At 43.8% G+C, this 22,500-nt stretch overlaps 1 protein-coding gene across 2 annotated transcripts in view; it reads right to left on the bottom strand.

Moving 5' to 3' along the window:
- The window catches only part of LOC106582529 (neuropilin-2), a 258,981-nt gene that overhangs the window by 154,886 nt on the left and 81,595 nt on the right, over positions 1-22,500 (bottom strand). For both annotated transcript variants that reach the window (XM_045704914.2, XM_045704915.2), the window contains exon 3: positions 21,525-21,706. In XM_045704914.2, coding sequence (XP_045560870.2) covers positions 21,525-21,706 — 182 coding nt within the window. The remainder of the gene's footprint in view (positions 1-21,524; positions 21,707-22,500) is intronic.

Below are 22,500 nucleotides of genomic sequence, written 5' to 3'. Positions count from 1 at the left end.
GACAACGATAGACACCTGCCTCTGATTGGAAACCATACCCGGCCAAAACATAGAAAACAAAACATAGAAATAGAAATCTAGAAAAACCCCACATATAAACAGAAAACCCAAAACCAACCAAAACACCCCCCCCCCCCCCGTCACGCCCGACCACTCTGCTATGGCAAATTACCTCTTACAAGGGTCAGGACGTGACAACTTGGTTCTTCTATCACCAAACAAAGAAGGTCTTCAACAGAACCTTAATATTCTAGAGCAATATTGCCTTAATCGGGCCCTGGCAGTAAATTTCCAAAAAACGAAAATCATGATTTCCCCCCCCCAAAAAACAGATGTCAGAAACACAAATATAAATTCACCCTGAACAACACCATGATTGAACACACAAAGAATTATATTATAAATATTATATTATATTATATATTATAAAATAAAAAATGTGGAAATTATTCAAAATCAACATCCCAATTAGAATTTGGACCAAAATATTTGACAGTGTAACCCTACCAATAGCTCTTTACGGAAGTGAGGTTTGGGGGCCACTCAATAAACTGGACTTTAAAATGTGAGACAAACATCCAATTGAAGCCCTACATGCAGAATTCTGTCGGAAAATCCTACAAGTCCAGAGAAATACACCAACTAATACATGTAGGGCAGAATTGGGCCGCTTTCCAGTAGTAATGAAAATACAGAAAAGATCATTAAAATGTTGTCTACATCTAAATTCAAGTCCAAATTCAAGTCTGCAATTTAAAGCACTTCAAACCCAAGAGCTGAGCCCAGAAACGAGCCCTCTCAGTCAGCTGGTGTTGGACCTCACCAACCAAGCTGACACCAGCACTGCTTCAAAAGAAAGAATTCAAATAAACAAAATCATGAACCAATCAAAGGACTCATATTTACAACATTGGAAAAACGAAACAAAATCCCAAAGCCGACTAAATTGCTGTCTGACCCTAAACAGAGAATATGAATTGGCTGATTATCTCTACTCTGTCAGAGATACGAAGCAGAGACAGATCCTTACCAAGTACAGGCTGAGTGACCACCGATTGGCAGTAGAAACCGGCAGACATAAAAAAACATGGCTACCCAAAGAGGAGCGTGTATGTGGTCACTGCACGACAGGGGAGGTAGAGACAGAGATGTACTTTCTCCTTTACTGTGATAAATATTCCTCACAAAGAGATTCCTTATTCACAGAAATGACTACATTTATTCCAAATTTGAACTTATTAAACCCAGAGGAAAAACTAAAAATACTCATGGGCGAAGGAGCAATGGCTCCTCTTGCAGCCAAATATGTATTTTCCTGCCATAGCCTGAGGTACACTGAATAATAACATCTGCATAGTAAACAGTAACTTACTTATTATTACTATTATTGTTATTACTATTATTATTGTTGTTTATCATTCCAAATAGTAGTGGTATGGGTAGTAATGGTAATGATAGCAGATTAGTGATGGTGGTGGTAGTAGTACTAGTAATGATGATGGTGGTTGTAGTACTGATGTAATGGTGAAGATAACCAATATTTAGTTATAAGTTAGTTATAGTTTAATTTTCCATATTTATATTTTTATATTTATTACATTACATTCTACTATTGACTGTTACCATTTTATTGTTATTATTTTTGTATTTAATTTTGTATTATTGTTTACTACCATTTTATATTATTATTTGTTATTGTTTATAATTTTATTGTGTACATTGTTGCTTTGGCAATATTGACACAATGTTTTCATGCCAATAAAGCAGCTTTGAATTTGAATTTGAGAGAAAGAGAGAGAGAGAGAGTCACACCCTGATCTGTTTCACCTGTTCCTGTGATAGTCTCCACCCCCTCAAGGTGTGGCTTATTTTCCCCAGTGTATTTATCCCTGTGTTTCCTGTCTCTCTGTGCCAGTGTATTTATCCCTGTTTCCTGTCTCTCTGTGCCAGTGTATTTATCTCTGTGTTTCCTGTCTCTCTGTACCAGTGTATTTATCCCTGTTTCCTGTCTCTCTGTGCCAGTGTATTTATCCCTGTGTTTCCTGTCTCTCTGTGCCAGTGTATTTATCCCTGTGTTTCCTGTCTCTCTGGGCCAGTGTATGTATCCCTGTGTTTCCTGTCTCTCTGGGCCAGTGTATGTATCCCTGTGTTTCCTGTCTCTCTGTGCCAGTGTATTTATCCCTGTGTTTCCTGTCTCTCTGTGCCAGTGTATTTATCCCTGTTTCCTGTCTCTCTGTGCCAGTGTATTTATCCCTGTGTTTCCTGTCTCTCTGTACCAGTGTATTTATCCCTGTTTCCTGTCTCTCTGTGCCAGTGTATTTATCCCTGTGTTTCCTGTCTCTCTGGGCCAGTGTATGTATCCCTGTGTTTCCTGTCTCTCTGGGCCAGTGTATGTATCCCTGTGTTTCCTGTCTCTCTGTGCCAGTGTATTTATCCCTGTGTTTCCTGTCTCTCTGTGCCAGTGTATTTATCCCTGTGTTTCCTGTCTCTCTCTGCCAGTGTATTTATCCCTGTGTTTCCTGTCTCTCTGTATCAGTGTATGTATCCCTGTGTTTCCTGTCTCTCTGTGCCAGTGTATTTATCCCTGTGTTTCCTGTCTCTCTGTGCCAGTGTATTTATCCCTGTGTTTCCTGTCTCTCTGTGCCAGTGTATTTATCCCTGTGTTTCCTGTCTCTCTGTACCAGTGTATTTATCCCTGTGTTTCCTGTCTCTCTGTGCCAGTGTATTTATCCCTGTGTTTCCTGTCTCTCTGTGCCAGTGTATTTATCCCTGTTTCCTGTCTCTCTGTGCCAGTGTATTTATCTCTGTGTTTCCTGTCTCTCTGTACCAGTGTATTTATCCCTGTTTCCTGTCTCTCTGTGCCAGTGTATTTATCCCTGTGTTTCCTGTCTCTCTGTGCCAGTGTATTTATCCCTGTGTTTCCTGTCTCTCTGGGCCAGTGTATGTATCCCTGTGTTTCCTGTCTCTCTGGGCCAGTGTATGTATCCCTGTGTTTCCTGTCTCTCTGTGCCAGTGTATTTATCCCTGTGTTTCCTGTCTCTCTGTGCCAGTGTATTTATCCCTGTGTTTCCTGTCTCTCTGTGCCAGTGTATTTATCCCTGTGTTTCCTGTCTCTCTGTACCAGTGTATTTATCCCTGTTTCCTGTCTCTCTGTGCCAGTGTATTTATCCCTGTGTTTCCTGTCTCTCTGGGCCAGTGTATGTATCCCTGTGTTTCCTGTCTCTCTGGGCCAGTGTATGTATCCCTGTGTTTCCTGTCTCTCTGTGCCAGTGTATTTATCCCTGTGTTTCCTGTCTCTCTGTGCCAGTGTATTTATCCCTGTGTTTCCTGTCTCTCTCTGCCAGTGTATTTATCCCTGTGTTTCCTGTCTCTCTGTATCAGTGTATGTATCCCTGTGTTTCCTGTCTCTCTGTGCCAGTGTATTTATCCCTGTGTTTCCTGTCTCTCTGTGCCAGTGTATTTATCCCTGTGTTTCCTGTCTCTCTGTGCCAGTGTATTTATCCCTGTGTTTCCTGTCTCTCTGTACCAGTGTATTTATCCCTGTGTTTCCTGTCTCTCTGTGCCAGTGTATTTATCCCTGTGTTTCCTGTCTCTCTGTGCCAGTGTATTTATCCCTGTTTCCTGTCTCTCTGTGCCAGTGTATTTATCCCTGTTTCCTGTCTCTCTGTGCCAGTGTATTTATCCCTGTGTTTCCTGTCTCTCTGTGCCAGTGTATTTATCCCTGTGTTTCCTGTCTCTCTGTGCCAGTGTATGTATCCCTGTGTTTCCTGTCTCTCTGTGCCAGTGTATTTGTACCTGTGTTTCATGTCTCTCTGTGCCAGTGTATGTATCCCTGTGTTTCCTGTCTCTCTGTGCCAGTGTATTTATCCCTGTGTTTCCTGTCTCTCTGGGCCAGTGTATGTATCCCTGTGTTTCCTGTCTCTCTGGGCCAGTGTATGTATCCCTGTGTTTCCTGTCTCTCTGTGCCAGTGTATTTATCCCTGTGTTTCCTGTCTCTCTGTACCAGTGTATTTATCCCTGTTTCCTGTCTCTCTGTGCCAGTGTATTTATCCCTGTGTTTCCTGTCTCTCTGGGCCAGTGTATGTATCCCTGTGTTTCCTGTCTCTCTGGGCCAGTGTATGTATCCCTGTGTTTCCTGTCTCTCTGTGCCAGTGTATTTATCCCTGTGTTTCCTGTCTCTCTGTGCCAGTGTATTTATCCCTGTGTTTCCTGTCTCTCTCTGCCAGTGTATTTATCCCTGTGTTTCCTGTCTCTCTGTATCAGTGTATGTATCCCTGTGTTTCCTGTCTCTCTGTGCCAGTGTATTTATCCCTGTGTTTCCTGTCTCTCTGTGCCAGTGTATTTATCCCTGTGTTTCCTGTCTCTCTGTGCCAGTGTATTTATCCCTGTGTTTCCTGTCTCTCTGTGCCAGTGTATTTATCCCTGTGTTTCCTGTCTCTCTGTGCCAGTGTATTTATCCCTGTGTTTCCTGTCTCTCTGTGCCAGTGTATTTATCCCTGTGTTTCCTGTCTCTCTGTGCCAGTGTATTTATCCCTGTGTTTCCTGTCTCTCTGTGCCAGTGTATTTGTCCCTGTGTTTCCTGTCTCTCTGTGCCAGTGTATTTATCCCTGTGTTTCCTGTCTCTCTGTGCCAGTGTATGTATCCCTGTGTTTCCTGTCTCTCTGTGCCAGTGTATTTGTACCTGTGTTTCATGTCTCTCTGTGCCAGTGTATTTATCCCTGTGTTTCCTGTCTCTCTGTGCCAGTGTATTTATCCCTGTGTTTCCTGTCTCTCTGTGCCAGTGTATGTATCCCTGTGTTTCCTGTCTCTCTGTGCCAGTGTATTTATCCCTGTGTTTCCTGTCTCTCTGGGCCAGTGTATGTATCCCTGTGTTTCCTGTCTCTCTGGGCCAGTGTATGTATCCCTGTGTTTCCTGTCTCTCTGTGCCAGTGTATTTATCCCTGTGTTTCCTGTCTCTCTGTACCAGTGTATTTATCCCTGTTTCCTGTCTCTCTGTGCCAGTGTATTTATCCCTGTGTTTCCTGTCTCTCTGGGCCAGTGTATGTATCCCTGTGTTTCCTGTCTCTCTGGGCCAGTGTATGTATCCCTGTGTTTCCTGTCTCTCTGTGCCAGTGTATTTATCCCTGTGTTTCCTGTCTCTCTGTGCCAGTGTATTTATCCCTGTGTTTCCTGTCTCTCTCTGCCAGTGTATTTATCCCTGTGTTTCCTGTCTCTCTGTATCAGTGTATGTATCCCTGTGTTTCCTGTCTCTCTGTGCCAGTGTATTTATCCCTGTGTTTCCTGTCTCTCTGTGCCAGTGTATTTATCCCTGTGTTTCCTGTCTCTCTGTGCCAGTGTATTTATCCCTGTGTTTCCTGTCTCTCTGTGCCAGTGTATTTATCCCTGTGTTTCCTGTCTCTCTGTGCCAGTGTATTTATCCCTGTGTTTCCTGTCTCTCTGTGCCAGTGTATTTATCCCTGTGTTTCCTGTCTCTCTGTGCCAGTGTATTTATCCCTGTGTTTCCTGTCTCTCTGTGCCAGTGTATTTATCCCTGTGTTTCCTGTCTCTCTGTGCCAGTGTATTTATCCCTGTGTTTCCTGTCTCTCTGTGCCAGTGTATTTATCCCTGTGTTTCCTGTCTCTCTGTGCCAGTGTATTTATCCCTGTGTTTCCTGTCTCTCTGTGCCAGTGTATGTATCCCTGTGTTTCCTGTCTCTCTGTGCCAGTGTATTTGTACCTGTGTTTCATGTCTCTCTGTGCCAGTGTATTTATCCCTGTGTTTCCTGTCTCTCTGTGCCAGTGTATTTATCCCTGTGTTTCCTGTGTGAGAGACACTGACAAGACCCCCCCCCGGATCAATTGCTGCAGCCGGTAAAGAGGAATACAATAACAGTGGGTATAACCCCTTACTGACAGGCAATATATCACTGGAAGGCCCAGTGCGCTCACCCAGGCACGCATGTGTGGTGGGCTCCGGGGAGTGGCCCATGCCTCTCAGCTCTGTGAGTGAGACCTCTGGGTTAGACAGGCAGGTCTGGGCTTGTCTTGGTGGGGTCAGTTCTGTATCACCATCCCTGCCCACCAACACTAAGCCTCTTATAGAAACAACCCTCCATGTTTGCAGGGGGTTCTTGTTTTCAGACCGCTGCTAAGGAATGAGGAACAAAACACCTTACAAGATCTGCTCATAAATGTTTGTGTGTGGGGGGAAAGGGGGGTGGGGGGAAAGGGGGGGGGGGGGGGGGGGGGTGGGGGGGGGGAAGGGGGGAAGGGGGTGGGGGGGAAGGGGGGGGGGGGGGGAGGGGGAAAGGGGGGGGTGGGAAATGGGGGGGAAAGGGGGGGTGGGGGGGAAAGGGGGGTGGGGGGGGGGGGGGGGAAGGGGGGTGTATCTGTGCCTTATGAGTCGGTGCGAGAGGAGAGGGTAATATAATGTCACAGCTCCAACTTCGTCCTCCTCGTTCGGTTCTGAGAGAGTGTAGCTAGTACCAACCGTGGTGTGTGTGTGTGTGTGTGTGTGTGCGCGTGTGTGTGTGTGTGTGTGTGTGTGTGTGTGTGTGTGTGTGTGTGTGTGTGTGTGCGTGCGTGCGTGCGTGCGTGCGTGCGTGTGCGCGCGTGCGTGTGTGTGTGTGTGTGTGTGTGTGTGTGTGTGTGTGTGTGTGTGTGTGTGTGTGTGTGTGTGAACCCTGCAGGGTCACAGCTGGTGAGGTAGTATATAAATAGAGTTAAGAGCGAAAGATTACTCTCTGTTTGTTCTTTGATCCACTGATATTTCTGGCCTTCCTCCCTCTCTCCCCCCCCCTGACCACCTTCCCTTCAGCCTGTCAACAACAGCCCCCCACCCCCATCTGTCTCTCTATGTCCCCCCCCCCCCCCCCCTCAAAACTCAAATAATCATCAGAAATTGTCCTTATTTCACATATCAACAAGCATGTCTAGATCCTGATATTGGACCTCAGTCAAGAGCATGTGCACTGAGCTGTGCTGAGAGACAATACTACATGGACCTCCTATCAGTGTCTCACCCTATAGAGACAATATTACATGGACCTCCTATCAGGGTGTCTCACCCTATAGAGACAATATTACATGGACCTCCTATCAGGGTGTCTCACCCTATAGAGACAATATTACATATAGACCTCCTATCAGTGTCTCACCCTATAGAGACAATACAATGCAAACCTCCTGTCAGGGCAACCATATTTTTGTTGGACCAGTTTATTTGTGAAAATCAATTTGCGGGCCAGAAAAAACAGCAATTATCAGAAAATGTATTGGTCCACACTAATTTATATAAATACATTGGTCCACTCTAATTTCTATAAATATAATGGTCTAATCTAATTTCTCCCTACTCTCTATCCTGGAGTCTCTTTTTTGCTCAAACTAATAATTGGAAATGGTGCATATTCACAAATCTCTAAATATATAAATATATAAATAATATAATACAATATAAATATGTACTGGGAATGGTTTGTATTCTGTAGAATATCAAAGAGGTGTCATTTGATACGCAGCCGTTTCAACCATACACATCGACGGGTCTGTTCTCTCTGCTACCGCACGTCAAGTGATACCGATGCACCAAGTCTCTTCGGGCAGATTCACCTACTGCTCACCTCTTGGCCACAGTACAGTAGACTATATGATCACAGACATTGACCCCTTTCTCTCTCAGCTCATTCACCGTCAAGCCACTAACACCTCTGTCTGCTCACAGCCAAATTACGTTGTTCCTCAAAAGAACAGACATGGAAACAACCACACATTCACAGCCCAGTAAGCTGTACGACATCAGAAATTCATACAGATGGGCCCAAAACAGCACAGAAGAATACCAGAAAGCAACCTAGAACCAAAATATCCAAACACTCTTAGATAACTTTCTGGATACCACATTCACTCACAGTAAAGAAGGCATCAATCTAGCAGTACGAAACAGCAACTATATATTCAGGCAAACGGCAAAAGAAGCACGATTGAAATTGATTTAAAAAAACAAAACAAAAAAGATCGCAGATGAAAACTGGTTTGATGCAGATTGTAAAATTATAAGGTGAAAAACTTAGAACAATATCCAACCAAAAGCACAGAGACCCTAATAATGGTGAATTACGCCTTCATTACTGTGAGACTTTAAAACTCTATAAACGTACACTCAGAACCAAAAAAGCACAGTACAACAGCAAGCAGCTGACACTAATTGAGGAGTCCATAAACACAAACAACTTTTGGCAAAATTGGAAAAAAACAAAAAAATCTAAACAAGAGGAATTAGCGATACAAAATGGTGACGTATGGACGACCCATTTCAAAACACTCTACAACACCGTTCAAATTGACACAAACGCAGAACAACGCCAAATCCATGAGAAGTTGAACGGATTAGAAAAAGCTATAAAGGACAATCAAAATCCGTTGGACTCCCCAATTACTGACCAGGAGCTCTATAAGAAACTTCAGACCCTCAAATTTAATAAAGCATGCGGACCTGATGGCATCCTAAATGAGATGCTCAAACTCACTAGTGCAAAATTTCAATTGGCTATATTAAAACTGTTTAATTTGATCCTGAGTGTAGGTTATTTCCCTGACATCTGGAATCAAGGTTTCATAACCACAATCTTTAAGAACGGAGACAAATTTGACCCTAACAATTAAATCACATTAAATCAGATTTATTTATAAAGCACTTCTTACATCAGCTGATATCTCAAAGTGCTGTACAGAAACCCAGCCTACGGAGACAAATTTGACCCTAACAATTACAGAGGCATTCGTGTGAACAGTAACCCGGGGAAGGTTTTCTGTTAGTATTATCAATGTAAGAGTTCTAAACTTCCTTAATAAGCACAGTGTCTTGAGTAAAAGCCAAATTGGATTTATACCAAACCAAAACCAAAACATCGCACATGACTGATCATATTCACACTCTACACACCCTACACACCCTACACACCCTACACACCCTACACACCCTACACACCCTACAAAATAAAACCAAAATATGTGCTTGCTTTATCAACTTCCAAAAAGCATTTGATTCTATTTGGCATACAGGACTGTTCTACAAAGTTATTGAAAGTGGTGTAGGGGGTCAAACATGACATAATTAAATCAATGTATACTGGCAATACGTGCAGCATTAAAATTGGCAAGAAAAGAACAGAATTCTTTAACCAGGGGCGGGGCCTTCGTCAGGGTTGCAATCTGAGCCCTGCACTCTTCAATATTTACATTAACGAATTGGCTACTATTCTAGAAAAATCTACAGCCCCTGGTGTTAGTCTCCACAATTCAGAAGTTAAATGGCTACTCTTCGCAGATGACCTATGCCTGCTGTCACCCACAGCACATGGCCTACAGCAGAGCCTGGACCTGCTAGAGCAGTACTGCCAGACCTGGGCCCCGGCAGTAAACCTCAAAAAGACTAAAATAGTGATTTTTCCAGAGAAGATCCAGATATCGGGGAATTAGACCAAAGTCCTCAATTGGTACAAAATATATAGAGTACTGCACACACTTCAATTACTGAGGTTTAAATATATATAGTAGTGCACACACTACAATTACTGAGGTTTAAATATATAGAGTAGTGTACACACTACAATTACTTCGGTTTAAACATAAACTCAACTGGACACCTTAATGATGCAGTGAATGAACTGAGTGAGAAAGCACACAGGGCATTCTAAGCCATTAAAAAACAAATTCAAATTGAAATACCTACTAAAATGTGGCTAAAACTAATTGAATGTGTCATTGAACCAATTGCACTTTATGGCAGCGAGGTGTGGGGTCCACTTGCAAAACAAGATTTCACCAAATGGGACAAACACCCCATTGAAACCCTACATGCAGAGTTCTGTAAGATTCTCCTACATGTCCAGAGGAAAACTACAAACAATGCATGCAGGGCAGAATTAGGCCAATATCCACTAATAATACAAACTCAAAAAAGAGCAATTAAGTTTTGGAAACATCTAAAATACAGTGACCCCCTCTCATATCATTACCAAGCCCTGCAATACCAAGAGCTGAGCAAAGAAAAGAGTCCCCTCATCCAGCTGGTCCTGGGGCTGAGTTCACAAACCTGTTCTACTAACACACTGAAGCCTCAGGACCAGAACATCCAATCAATCAGAATAAACCAAATTACAACACAGTCAAAACAAAACTACATTGCTTATTGGGAAACACAAGCACAAGCACAAAGCAAAATGCAGTGCTATCTGTCCCTAAATCGATCGACAGTACACCGTGGCAAACTATTTGACCATGGTTACTGATCAAAACCTTAGAAAAAACCTTGACAAAGTACAGGCTCAGTGAGCACAGCCTTGCCATTGAGAAGGGTAGACACAGGAACACCTGGCTCCCTGTAGAGGAAAGGCTGTGCAGCCACTGCACAACAGCAGAACCTGAGACAGAGCTGCATTTCCTGACAAAATGTCAAAAATATAAAACAATTAGAGAGCGTCATTTCCCCAAATTTGAAACCCTTATTCAAGGTTTCAAAGACCTCTCTGATGAGGATAGGCTACCCGTCCTGTTGCGGGAGGACGCAGAGAGCTGTGGGTTGGCAGCGCACTACATTGCTGCCTGACATAAGATGAGGGACAGTGTCTGACAGACCAATAAACCTGCACATGTCCTCTACTGAATGCTTATTGTTATTGTTCAATGTATGGTTAATTCGACCCTTGGTTATTGTTGTAACTGTTGCCCAGCTGACAATTTTGTTCTCATTATTTTCATATTGTAAATATCCAAAGTAAGCTTTGGCAATATGTACATTGTTACGTCATGCCAATAAAGCAAATTGAATTGAGAGCGAGAGAGAGAGAGAGAGAGAGAGAGAGAGAGAGAGACAGAGAGAGAGAGAGAGAGAGAGAGAGAGAGGAAGAGAGGGAGAGAGGAGAGAGAGAGAGAGAGAGAGAGACAGAGAGGGAGAGAGAGAGAGAGAGAGAGAGAGAGACAGAGAGAGAGAGAGAGAGAGAGAGAGAGAGAGAGAGAGACAGAGAGAGAGAGAGAGAGAGAGAGAGAGAGAGAGAGAGAGACAGAGAGAGAGAGAGAGATCCTGTGGTGGAACTAAATGTAACAGAGTGGGAGGATGGTGATTTCCTGTCAGAGAGGAGAGATTTGATGCAGCTGTCTGTTGATGTTTCCGGGCAGACAGTGTCGACCCGTTATTCAGGGCAAGTGGGGCCCCCACATTTTTGCATGTTATTTTGACATTAATACATGTCACATATCAGTTTGCAAACAATGTAAAAAACATATATATATATATATATATATATATATATATATATATATATATATATATATATATCATTGGGTTAATAAAGCCCGGTCTCTGTTTGTTTTCTTGAGTAAAGCAGCTCCAAAATGCAGGTGTTTCAACCTAGCTCAGTGCTTTCTGTGGTGGTGGGGCGAGCCAGCAGAAAATCCGGAGCGTTGTGCCGTGATTGGCTCAGTGTTCTGTCACTCATTGGGACAGTACGTCACCGCCAAATTTAATGGTAGAGCTAGAAAATTCAAGCCCCCTTGGGTGCTGCCATAGAGATAACATTAGAAGTGCCCATCCAAAGAAGGCTCAAGGTCATTGGCAACAGATAAAATGACGTCAAATCACATTATATCTACCGTAGCTTTGATTGGACGGATCATGTCAACATCATACTTTCAAAATCTTAGCTAGCCGTCATCATCATGAATCAAGTCAACAATCTACTGGCAAATCTTTTTTAATTCTTGTCATATGAAGAGAAATAATGAAGAGAAATTATGTATAAAACGTGTCAGTGTTCATTAGACATAAACACAACAAGTTAGAAATCGCTAATTCAACAATGAGTGGTTTGGAAGGAGTCAGTGGCTAACTGCAAGCATTGAAAAGCAATAATTATCCTGCTATTCAGTGGTGTGGCTGTGTTGACCCAAGTCTAAGATTATTAATAAGGGTCCCTTTTCCAAGTTTAAAATAATAAACATTCAACATTGGCCATGCTGTCAATGAAGCGTGATTTGTGCCATGCTCAAAACAACTGTTAACGTGGAAAAGTTCAAGACAACTTGAGATCTCTGGGATAAACGAGCTACGACTGGGGGGGAAAAAAAACTCGGGCCTCTTTCTAGAACTACGACCTGAAGATCACTGACGTCATCATGATTCAACCTTGTTTTTTCTTCGAGTTCCCAGAAAGCACCATAAATCCAGAGAATGCCAGACTTTGATGACAAAGTTTGCCCACGAAGGACCACAGCGCCACCTTCCTGTTCATGTGTGTATTGTACGCTGCTGCATAAATGATGTAATATTCCAGGGAGATATGTATACTGCAGCTAAGAAAGTAATAGTAAGTGTATGTTGTGTAGTAAGATGTTAGTAGCCCATGTGCCTCACCCTAATAATTTGGTCTATTTACCACTCTTAATTTCACCTACTGTTCTGACTTGGTGGTGCACATGTAGCCTACAACCTGTTTTAGAGAAATGTAATCATTGAATATTGTAAGAGTTTTCATTGTCTGCTTATATGCCCCCTTTATTTATCCTACAGGTTCAGACTTGGTGTACAGGGAGAACACTGTAAGAACGGCTCATGTTCTGAATTCTGTCGCTGTACGTTTCAAAAGTGCTGAACAGATAGTTATATTGACTACGTCCGTCCTCGCTCGCTCATTAATGTCTTAATCTAATTTACGCATTGCCTCTTATCCGCTCCGTCGTCCCCTTCTGCCATAGTTTGTACATCTCAATTGTAAATAGAAACCACATTTATTTAAGCAAGTCAGCCATATCAGCTATGTTTTTTTTAAAGGCAGTTAATGAGGCTGAATGAATTGTTTCGCTGCCAGACAAGGCTCCTCTGATAGCTGATAGGTGTAGCAGTGGTAAGGTGTTGGGACTGTCAGTTTGTCACCGTTATAGTGAAATTAATGTATTGTTTAGTGTTGTGTTGTGTAGTGTCTTTGCTGGCATGAATCCCAAATGGTTTTGTTTTTTGCTAAAGTCGCCACTGGTATTACCTAAGATTCTCTCTGTTTCCGTGAAAGTGAGTGGCGCTGTCTCGGCCTCTTCCTCCAAGTCCCTCCCTCCCTCCCTCCCTCCCTCCCTCCCTCCCTCCCTCCCTCCCTCCCTCCCTCCCTCCCTCCCCACTAGAGCCCCCACACACCATTATAAATAAACAATCCTCACACTGGATGTGATCTACCTTTCTCTCTCTCTGTCTCTCTGTCTCTCTCTGTCTCTCTTGTCTCTCTCTCTCTCTCTCTCTCTCTCTCTCTCTCTGTCTCTCTCTCTCTCTCTCCTCTGTCTGTCTCTCAATTTCATTCAATCCAATTTAAGGGCTTTACTGGCATGTGAAACATATGTTTATATTGCCAAAGCAAGTGAAATAGATAATAAATACAAGTGAAATAAACTATTAAAAATGTGACAGTAAACATTAAACTCACAAAAGTTCCAAAAGAATAGAGACATTTCAAATGTCATGTTATGTATATATACAGTGTTGTAACAATGTGCAAATGGTTAAAGTACAAAAGGGAAAATAAATAAAACATAAATATGGGTTGTATTTACAATGGTGTTTGTTCTTCACTGGTTGACCTTTTCTTGTGGCAACAGGGTCAACAAATCTTGCTGCTGTGATGAAATACTGGTATTTCACCCAGTAGATATGGGAGTTTATCAAAATCGGGTTTGTTTTTCTAAATCTTTGTGTGTCTGTGTATTCTGAGGGAAATATGTGTCTCTAATATGGTCATACATTTGGCAGGAGGTTAGGAAGTGCAGCTCAGTTTCCACCTCATTTTGTGGGCAGTGTGCACATAGCCTGTCTTCTCTTGAGACCCAGGTCTGCCTACGGCCTAAACATCAGCACCACAGGTAACTTCCACAAAGCTGTGAACGATCTGAGAGACAAGGCAAGAAGGGCCTTTCTATGCCATCAAAAGGAACATACAATTCAACATCCCAATTAGGATCTGGCTAAAAATACTTGAATCAGTTATAGAAACCATTATGGTTGTGAGGTCTGGGGTCCGCTCACCAACCAAGAATTCACAAAATGGGCAAACGGTGTCTAGATTGAATTTGTATTTGTGGTTCTGGCGGACTGGACCTTTTTTGGAACACCATTATTTTTGTCTTACTGAGATTTACTGTCAGGGCCCAGGTTTGTCACGGCCCAGGTCTGACAGGATCTGCACAGAAGATCTAGGTGCTGCTGTAGGTCTCCTTGGTTGGGGACAGAAGCACCAGATCATCAGCAAACAGTAGACATTTGACTTCAGATTCTAGTAGGGTGAGGTCGGGTGCTGCAGACTGTTCTAGTCCGCTCGCTTTAATCTCTCTCTCTCTCTCTCTCTCGTTCTCTCTCTATCTCTCTCACTGTCTCTCTCTCTCTCGTTCTCTCTCTCTCTTGTTCTCTCTCTCTCTCTCTCTCTCTTGTTCTCTCTTGTTCTCCTCTCTCTCTCTTGTTCTCTCTCTCTCTCTCTCTCTTGTTCTCTCTCTATTGTTCTCTCACTCTTGTTCTCTCTCTCTCTCTCGCTCTCTCTGTCCTTCTCTCTCTATAGATCTCTCTCTCCTTCTAAAAGGGATGGTCTCTACGCGCCTTAGGGTAGAAAATGAGTTTTATAAAATGATTCAAATTGTGGTGATGTTACAGGAGGTATAGGGGATCAGGGGGGCTGTCTGTACAGCTGGAGAGGAGGGTTTGAATTGTGATGTTATTGTGTGGAGGTTGGTGCCCAGACAACACATTATTATGGGGGGGGGGGGGGGGGGGGGGGGGGGGGGGGTGTGTGGCGGTTTAAGTGTAGTGAGGATGGCTCATTAAAATCTATTTTCTCTTTTGTCTGTCTGTCTGTATCTATCTATCTATCTATCTATCTATCTATCTATCTATCTATCTATCTATCTATCTATCTATCTATCTATCTATCTATCTATCTATCTATCTATCTATCTATCTATCTATCTATCTATCTATCTATCTATCTATCTATCTATCTATCTATCATCATCTATCTATTCTACAGCATCTGTCTGTCTGTCTGTCTATATCTATCACTCTCTTGCTCCTGGCTCTTCTCTTGAAGTGGTAAACAGTGTTTTTCAGGAATGTTTGGCACCAGTTTGACCTAGTGGAAATAAACAGTAGTGGCTGTTGGGAGTAGAACAGATCTGGCAGAGAATCCCTGCTCTATCCTTCTCACACACTGTTAAATCTGGACTGGCATATATATATACTATTCACTATGTTCCACCACCTCACACACAAACTGACTACATATACACACACACACACACACACACACACACACACACACACACACACACACACACACACACACACACACACACACACACACACACACACACACACACACACACACACACACACACACATACTTAGTCGTACCTTCCGGCATAACGAGATCTTGTTAATACCATGGCAACCGCATTTACATTCCAACCGTTCCAGGTTTCATCATTGTGTGTGTGTGTGTGTGTGTGTGTGTGTGTGTGTGTGTGTGTGTGTGTGTGTGTGTGTGTGTGTGTTGACCATCCTTCACAGCAGCTGCCAGTCCTCAGCTTAGGGGACGTGGGATACCATGACATCACTTCCTCCCAAGGGAAATCCACTCTGTTCCTCTGTCTCTCTCCACCTCCTCTCCTTTCTCTCTCCACCTCCTCTCCTCTCTCTCTCCACCTCCTCTCCTCTCTCTCTCCACCTCCTCTCCTCTCTCTCCCCCCTCCTCTCCTCTCTCTCTCCACCTCCTCTCCTCTCTCTCTCCACCTCCTCTCCTCTCTCTCCCCTCCTCTCCTCTCTCTCTCCCTCCTCTCCTCTCCTCTCTCTCTCCCCTCCTCTCCTCTCTCTCTCCCCTCCTCTCCTCCCCTCTCCTCTCTCTCTCTCCACCTCCTCTCCTCTCTCTCTCCACCTCTCTCTCTCTCTCCCTCCTCTCTCTCCCCCTCCTCTCCTCTCTCTCTCCACCTCCTCTCCTCTCTCTCTCTCCCTCCTCTCCCTCTCTCTCTCCCCCTCCCCTCCCCTCCTCTCCTCTCTCTCTCCACCTCTCCTCTCTCTCTCCAACTCCTCTCCTCTCTCTCTCTCCCTCCTTCCGTCTCTCTCCGCCTCCCCTCCTCTCCTCTCTCTCCCCCGCCTCCTCTCTCTCTCCCCCTCCTCTCCTTTCTGTCTCCCCCTCCTCTCCTCTCTCTCCCCCTCCTCTCCTCTCTCTCTCCCCTCCTCTCCCTTTCTCTCTCCCCCTCCTCTCCTTTCTCTCTCCCCCTCCTCCCCTCTCTCTCCCCCCTCCTCTCCCTCTCTCTCCCCCTCCTCTCCCTCTCTCTCCCCCCTCCTCTCCCTCTCTCTCTCTCTAAGGGTCTGAGTGCTTGGGTGTTAACACTAACAGCTCTGTTGTGTTAGAGTCCCCCGGGTGGGTTCTGTCTAACCACACACACACACACACGCACGCACGCACGCACGCACGCACACACACTTTCCCAAGTCCCAGTAGTGACAGAAAGCATTTGCCAGTGAACAGCTAACAGCCAACCCTGACCACAGCAGACTAAACTACACCAGCCCACCACATGTGTTGTGTTAGTAACCCCCCCCCCCCCCCCCTTCCCTTCTCTCCAGGGACAAGAAATCAGGTCTCCATTAAGCAGGACTAGCAGGCGTTCCTGGAATGCTTTCAGGAGGAACAGAAGACGACCGACGACCATTTACTTTCTTCACCCTTTTCATCTGAATTAGTCAGGGTGTGTGTCCGACAGGCCCTGTGAAGGAGAGAGGTGTGTATCCGACAGGCCCTGTGAAGGAGAGAGGTGTGTATCCGACAGGCCCTGTGAAGGAGAGAGGTGTGTATCCGACAGGCCCTGTGAAGGAGAGAGGTGTGTATCCGACAGGCCCTGTGAAGGAGAGAGGTGTGTATCCGACAGGCCCTGTGAAGGAGAGAGGTGTGTGTCCGGCAGGCCCTGTGAAGGAGAGAGGTGTGTGTCCGGCAGGCCCTGTGAAGGAGAGAGGTGTGTGTCCGGCAGGCCCTGTGAAGGAGAGAGGTGTGTATCCGACAGGCCCTGTGAAGGAGAGAGGTGTGTGTGTGTGCAAATGTGTGTGTGTCGGACAGGCAGCACCATGAGTTTATACTGTCTGTCTGTCTGCCTACCTGCCTGTCTGTCTCTCTGTCTATCTGTGAGTTGATACTGTCTGTCTGCCTGCCGGTCTATCTGTGAGTTGATTTGTCTGTCTGCCTGCCGGTCTATCTGTGAATTGATACTGTCTGTCTGCCTGTCTGTCTGTCTGCTCTGTGAGTGGATATGTCTGTCTGCCTGCCTGCCTGTCTGTCTGTCTGCCTGTCTCTCTGTGAGTGGATATGTCTGTCTGCCTGTCTGTCTATCTGTGAGTGGATATGTCTGTCTGCATGCCTGTCTGTCTGTCTGCCTGTCTCTCTGTGAGTGGATATGTCTGCCTACCTGTCTGTCTATCTGTAAGTGGATATGTCTGTCTGCATGCCTGTCTGTCTGTCTGTCTGAGTCTTTCACCAATTTACCCACTGAAGCTCTATCGCCAATTATTTTAGCTGGAATGCTATGAATTGACTTACGTGCCCAAAACCCTTGATGCATATATATGAGTTAAAATCTTGTCTGTGGAGTTGGGAAAGTGGAGAGAGAGAGAGAGAGAGAGTTGGAGGTGGGAGAGAGAGAGAGGTGGAGGTAGGAGAGAGAGATAATGAGAGAGAGAGAGAGAGAGAGGGTTGGAGGTGGAGGTGGGAGAGAGAGATAATAAGAAAGAGAGAGAGAGAGAGAGAGAGGGAGGTGGGACAGAGAGAGAGAGAGAGAGAGAGAGAGAGAGAGAGAGAGAGAGAGGTGAGATGCAGAGAGAGGGTGGGAGGGAGTGAGGGAGTCAGAGAGGGAGGGAGGGAGGGAGGGAGAGTGGAAGGTGTCATGTCCGTGATGCCTTTCTCTACGCGTCCATTGAAAGCAATCTGTTCACGTAGGCATCAACCCTGTATTGAAATGAATTCAATTGACTGAATGTACTGAGATAAACGTCACCTACTGTGAAATTGTACCTTTTTGCAAAACTATGCCAGGATAACATTTTTTTATGTTTCTTTTTTTTTGTTTTCCTTCTTTATTGTGTGTCTTTGCTGATATTCTGTAAAACAAAATATTTTAAGATAAACCTGTCCCACATATATACCATGTAACCTGTCCCACAAATATACCATGTAACCTGTCCTACAAATCTACCTCTAACCTGTCCCACATATATACCATGTAACCTGTCCCACAAATATACCATGTAACCTGTCCCACAAATCTACCATGTAACCTGTCCTACATATCTACCATGTAACCTGTCCTACAAATCTACCATGTAACCTGTCCCTTCAAAGATACCATTGTAAATCCTACTTAATGACAGAAAGTTTAGTAAAAAACCTTCACCACAACAGCTGAAAACAAGCAGTGAGGATGTAATAAGTAGACTATTTCTTAGAGACTGTCAACAAAAAAATACATCTTAAATGTGATATGTCCCAATTTACAGTATTTGTCTAGCTAGCTACAGTGCCTTGCAAAAGTATTCATCCCCCTTGATGTTTTTCTATTTTGTTACATTACAACCTGTAATTTACAACTTCATAGTGATAGGGGGCAGCATTGGGAAGTTTGGATGAAAAGCGTGTCCAGAGTAAATTGCCTGTTACTCAGACCCAGAAGCTAGGATATGCATATAATTAGTAGATTTGGATAGAAAACACTTTTCCAAAACTGTTAACATAATGTCTGTGAGAAAAACAGAACTCATATGGCAAGCACAAACCTGAGAAAAATCCAACCAGGAAGTGGGAAATCTGAGGTTTGTAGTTTTTTTAAGTGATTGCCTATCCAATATCTTGTGTCTATGGGGTCAGATTGCACTTCCTAAGGCTTCCAGTAGATGTCAACAGTCTTTAGAAGTTGTTTCAGGCTTGTATTGTGAAAGGGGAGAGAATAAGAGCTGTTTCAACAAGTGACCAGGCTGAAAGCCTTTAGTTTAGTCTCGCGTGTGGCCGTGAACGCGACGCTCATTCTCTTTCCTTTCTAATGACAACAGAATTGTCTGGTTGGAATATTATTGAAGATTTATGATAAAAACATCCTAAAGATTGATTATATACATCGTTTGACATGTTTCTACAAACTTTAATGATACTTTTTTGACTTTTCGTCTGGACTTTGTGCCTGCGCTTTGTACATTTGGATTACTGGACTAAACGCGCGAACAAAAAGGAGGTATTTGGACATAAAGATGAACTTTATCGAACAAAACAAACATTTATTGTCTAACATGGAGTCCTGGGAGTGGCACCAGATGAAGATCATTAAAGGTAAGTGATTCATTTTAACGCTATTTCTGACTTTTGTGTCACCTCTCCTTGGCTGGAAAATGGCTGTATGGTTTTCTGTGGCTAAGCGCTGTCCTAACATAATCGCATGGTGTGCTTTCGCCGTAAAGCCTTTTTGAAATCGGACACTTTGGTTGGATTAACAAGAAGATTATCTTTAAAATGGTGTATAATACTTGTATGTTTGAGGAATTTTAATTATGGGATTTCTGTTGTTTGAATTTGGCACCCTGCGATTTCACTGGCTGTTGGCGAGGTGGGACACTAGCATCCCGAACGGTCCCAGAGAGGTTAAATGGATATTTATTTGAATTGCATGTAATGGACATACACAAAATAGTCCAAATTGGTGAAGTGAAATTATATATATTTTTTTAAATGTTAAAAATATGTAAAACTGGAAAGTGGTGCGTGCATATGTATTCACCCCTTTGCTATGAAGCCCCTAAATAAGATCTGGTGCAACCAATTACCTTCAGAAGTCACATAATTAATTAAATAAAGTCCACCTGTGTGCAATCTAAGTGTCACATGATCTGTCACATGATTTCAGTATATATACACCTTTTCTGAAAGGCCCCAGAGTCTGCAACACCACTAAGCAAAGGGCACCACCAAGCGAGGGGCACCACTAAGCAAGGGGCACCACCATGCAAGGGGCACCATGAAGATCAAGGCGCTCTCCAAACAGATCAGGGACAAAGTTGTGGAGAAGTACAGATCAGGGTTGGGTTATAAAACAATATCAGAAACTTTGAACATCCCATGGAGCACCATTAAATCCATTATTAAAAAATGGAAAGAATATGACACCACAACAAACCTACCAAGAGAGGGCCGCCCACCAACACTCACAGACCAGGCAAGGAGGACATTAATCAGAGAGGCAACAAAGAGACCAAAGATAACCCTGAAGGAGCTGCAAAGCTCCACAGCAGAGATTGGAGTATCTGTCAATAGGACCACTTTAAGCCATACACAGAGCTGGGCTTTACAGAAGAGTGGCCAGAAAAAAGCCATTGCTTAAAGAAAAAAATAAGCAAACACGTTTGGTGTTCTCCAAAAGGCATGTGGGAGACTCCCCAAACATATGGAAGAAGGTACACTGGTCAGATGAGACTAAAATGTAGCTTTTTGGCCATCAAGGAAAACGCTATGTCTGGCGCAAACCCAACACCTCTCATCACCCCGAGAACAACATCCCCACAGTGAAGCATGGTTGGTGGCAGCATCATGCTGTGGGGATGTTTTTCATCAGTAGGGACTGAGAAACTGGTCAGAATTTAAGGAATGATGGATGGCGCTAAATACAGGGAAATTCTTGAGGGAAACTTGTTTCGGTCTTCCAAAGATTTGAAACTGGGATGGAAATTCACCTTCCAGCAGGACAATAACCCTAAGCATACTGCTAAAGCTACACTCGAGTGGATTAAGGGGAAACGTTTAAATGTCTTGGAATGGCCTAGTCAAAGCCCAGACCTCAATCCAATTGAGAATCTGTTGAATGACTTTAAGATTGCTGTACACCAGTGGAACCCATCCAACTTGAAGGAGCTGGAGCAGTTTTGCCTTGAAGAATGGCCAAAAATCCCAGTGGCTAGATGTGCCACGCTAATAGAGACATACCCCAAGAGACTTGCAGCTGTAATTGCTGTTAAAGGTGGCTCTACAAAGTATTGGTTTTTTTTTGGGGGGGGGTATGTACGCTCTAGTTTTCTTTTTTTTTTCTTATTTCTTGTTTGTTTCACAATAAAAAAATATTTTGCATCTTCAAAGTGGTAGGAATGTTGTATAAATCAAATGATACAACCCCCCCCCCCCCCAAAAAATATATATTTTAATTCCAGGTTGTAAGGCAACAAAATAGGAAAAATGCCAAGAAGGGGGAATACTTTCGCAAGCCACTGTGTGTCTCTAGTTGCCGGAATATCTCCACTGAAAGCACTTTTCAGTCAAAGAGTAGGCTTAATCTGTGTCCGGGAAACTGCTCCTAAATGTATGTATAACCAATAGGTCTACTGACTGTCACTATGCCTTTCTAATAGGTTTGATTTGTCCCAATATATTTGTCCCAATGTATTTTGTGTAGTTTGAAATGTTTGTATCAACGTTGTATCTTTATTCGTATTGGACTCACCAGTCTTGAAGATCTCGTAGCGCAGTGAAAAACCAGCTCCCTGGTGAGCGTAGTCGGAGACAAACTTGATGTGGAGCACGGGGCCGGAGGAGATGATGGCTGGTGGGGCGATGTTACTGCAGTGTTTACCCAACAGGTCTCCGTTCTCACTGTTCCCATCTCGAATCTCTATGAAGTCATATCTGGGAAGAAACATGGACAAGAGAAACATGTTTGGTATTGGAAGTCCAAGAAAACAAAGTAGAATACAAACAGATGAGATATAGCTGGCCAATCCAGTGAGACAGATGAGATATAGCTGGCCAACCCAGTGAGACAGATGAGATATAGCTGGTCAACCCAGTGAGACAGATGAGATATAGCTGGTCAATCCAGTGAGATTACTGATGGATTACTAGTGCATTAGTGATGGTTTACTGGTGGATTACTGGCTGGATTACTGATGGATTACTGCTGGATTACTGCTGGATTACTGCTGGATTACTGCTGGATTACTGCTGGGTTACTGCTGGATTACTAGTGGATTACTGCTGGATTACTGCTGGATTACTAGTGGATTACTAGTGGATTACTGCTGGATTACTGCTGGATTACTGCTGGATTACTGGTGGATTACAGGTGGATTACTGCTGGATTACTGCTGGATTACTGGTTGATTACTGCTGGATTACTGGTGGATTACTAGTGGATTACTAGTGGATTACTGGTGGATTACTGCTGGATTACTGCTGGATTACTGCTGGATTACAGGTGGATTACTGATGGATTACAGGTGGATTACTGCTGGATAACTGCTGGATTACTGGTGGATTACTGGTTGATTACTGCTGGATTACTGCTGGATTACTGCTGGATTACTGCTGGATTACTAGTGGATTACTGCTGGATTACTGGTGGATTTCTGCTGGATTACTAGTGGATTACTGCTGGATTACTGGTGGATTACTAGTGGATTACTGCTGGATTACTGCTGGAT

The sequence above is a fragment of the Salmo salar genome, chromosome 21 (assembly GCF_965601325.2).
Source record: "Salmo salar chromosome 21, fSalSal1, whole genome shotgun sequence".
Lineage (NCBI taxonomy): Eukaryota > Metazoa > Chordata > Actinopteri > Salmoniformes > Salmonidae > Salmo > Salmo salar.
The sequence above is the reverse complement of the archived record's forward strand: the minus strand, read 5'-3'. Positions and strand labels throughout refer to the sequence as shown.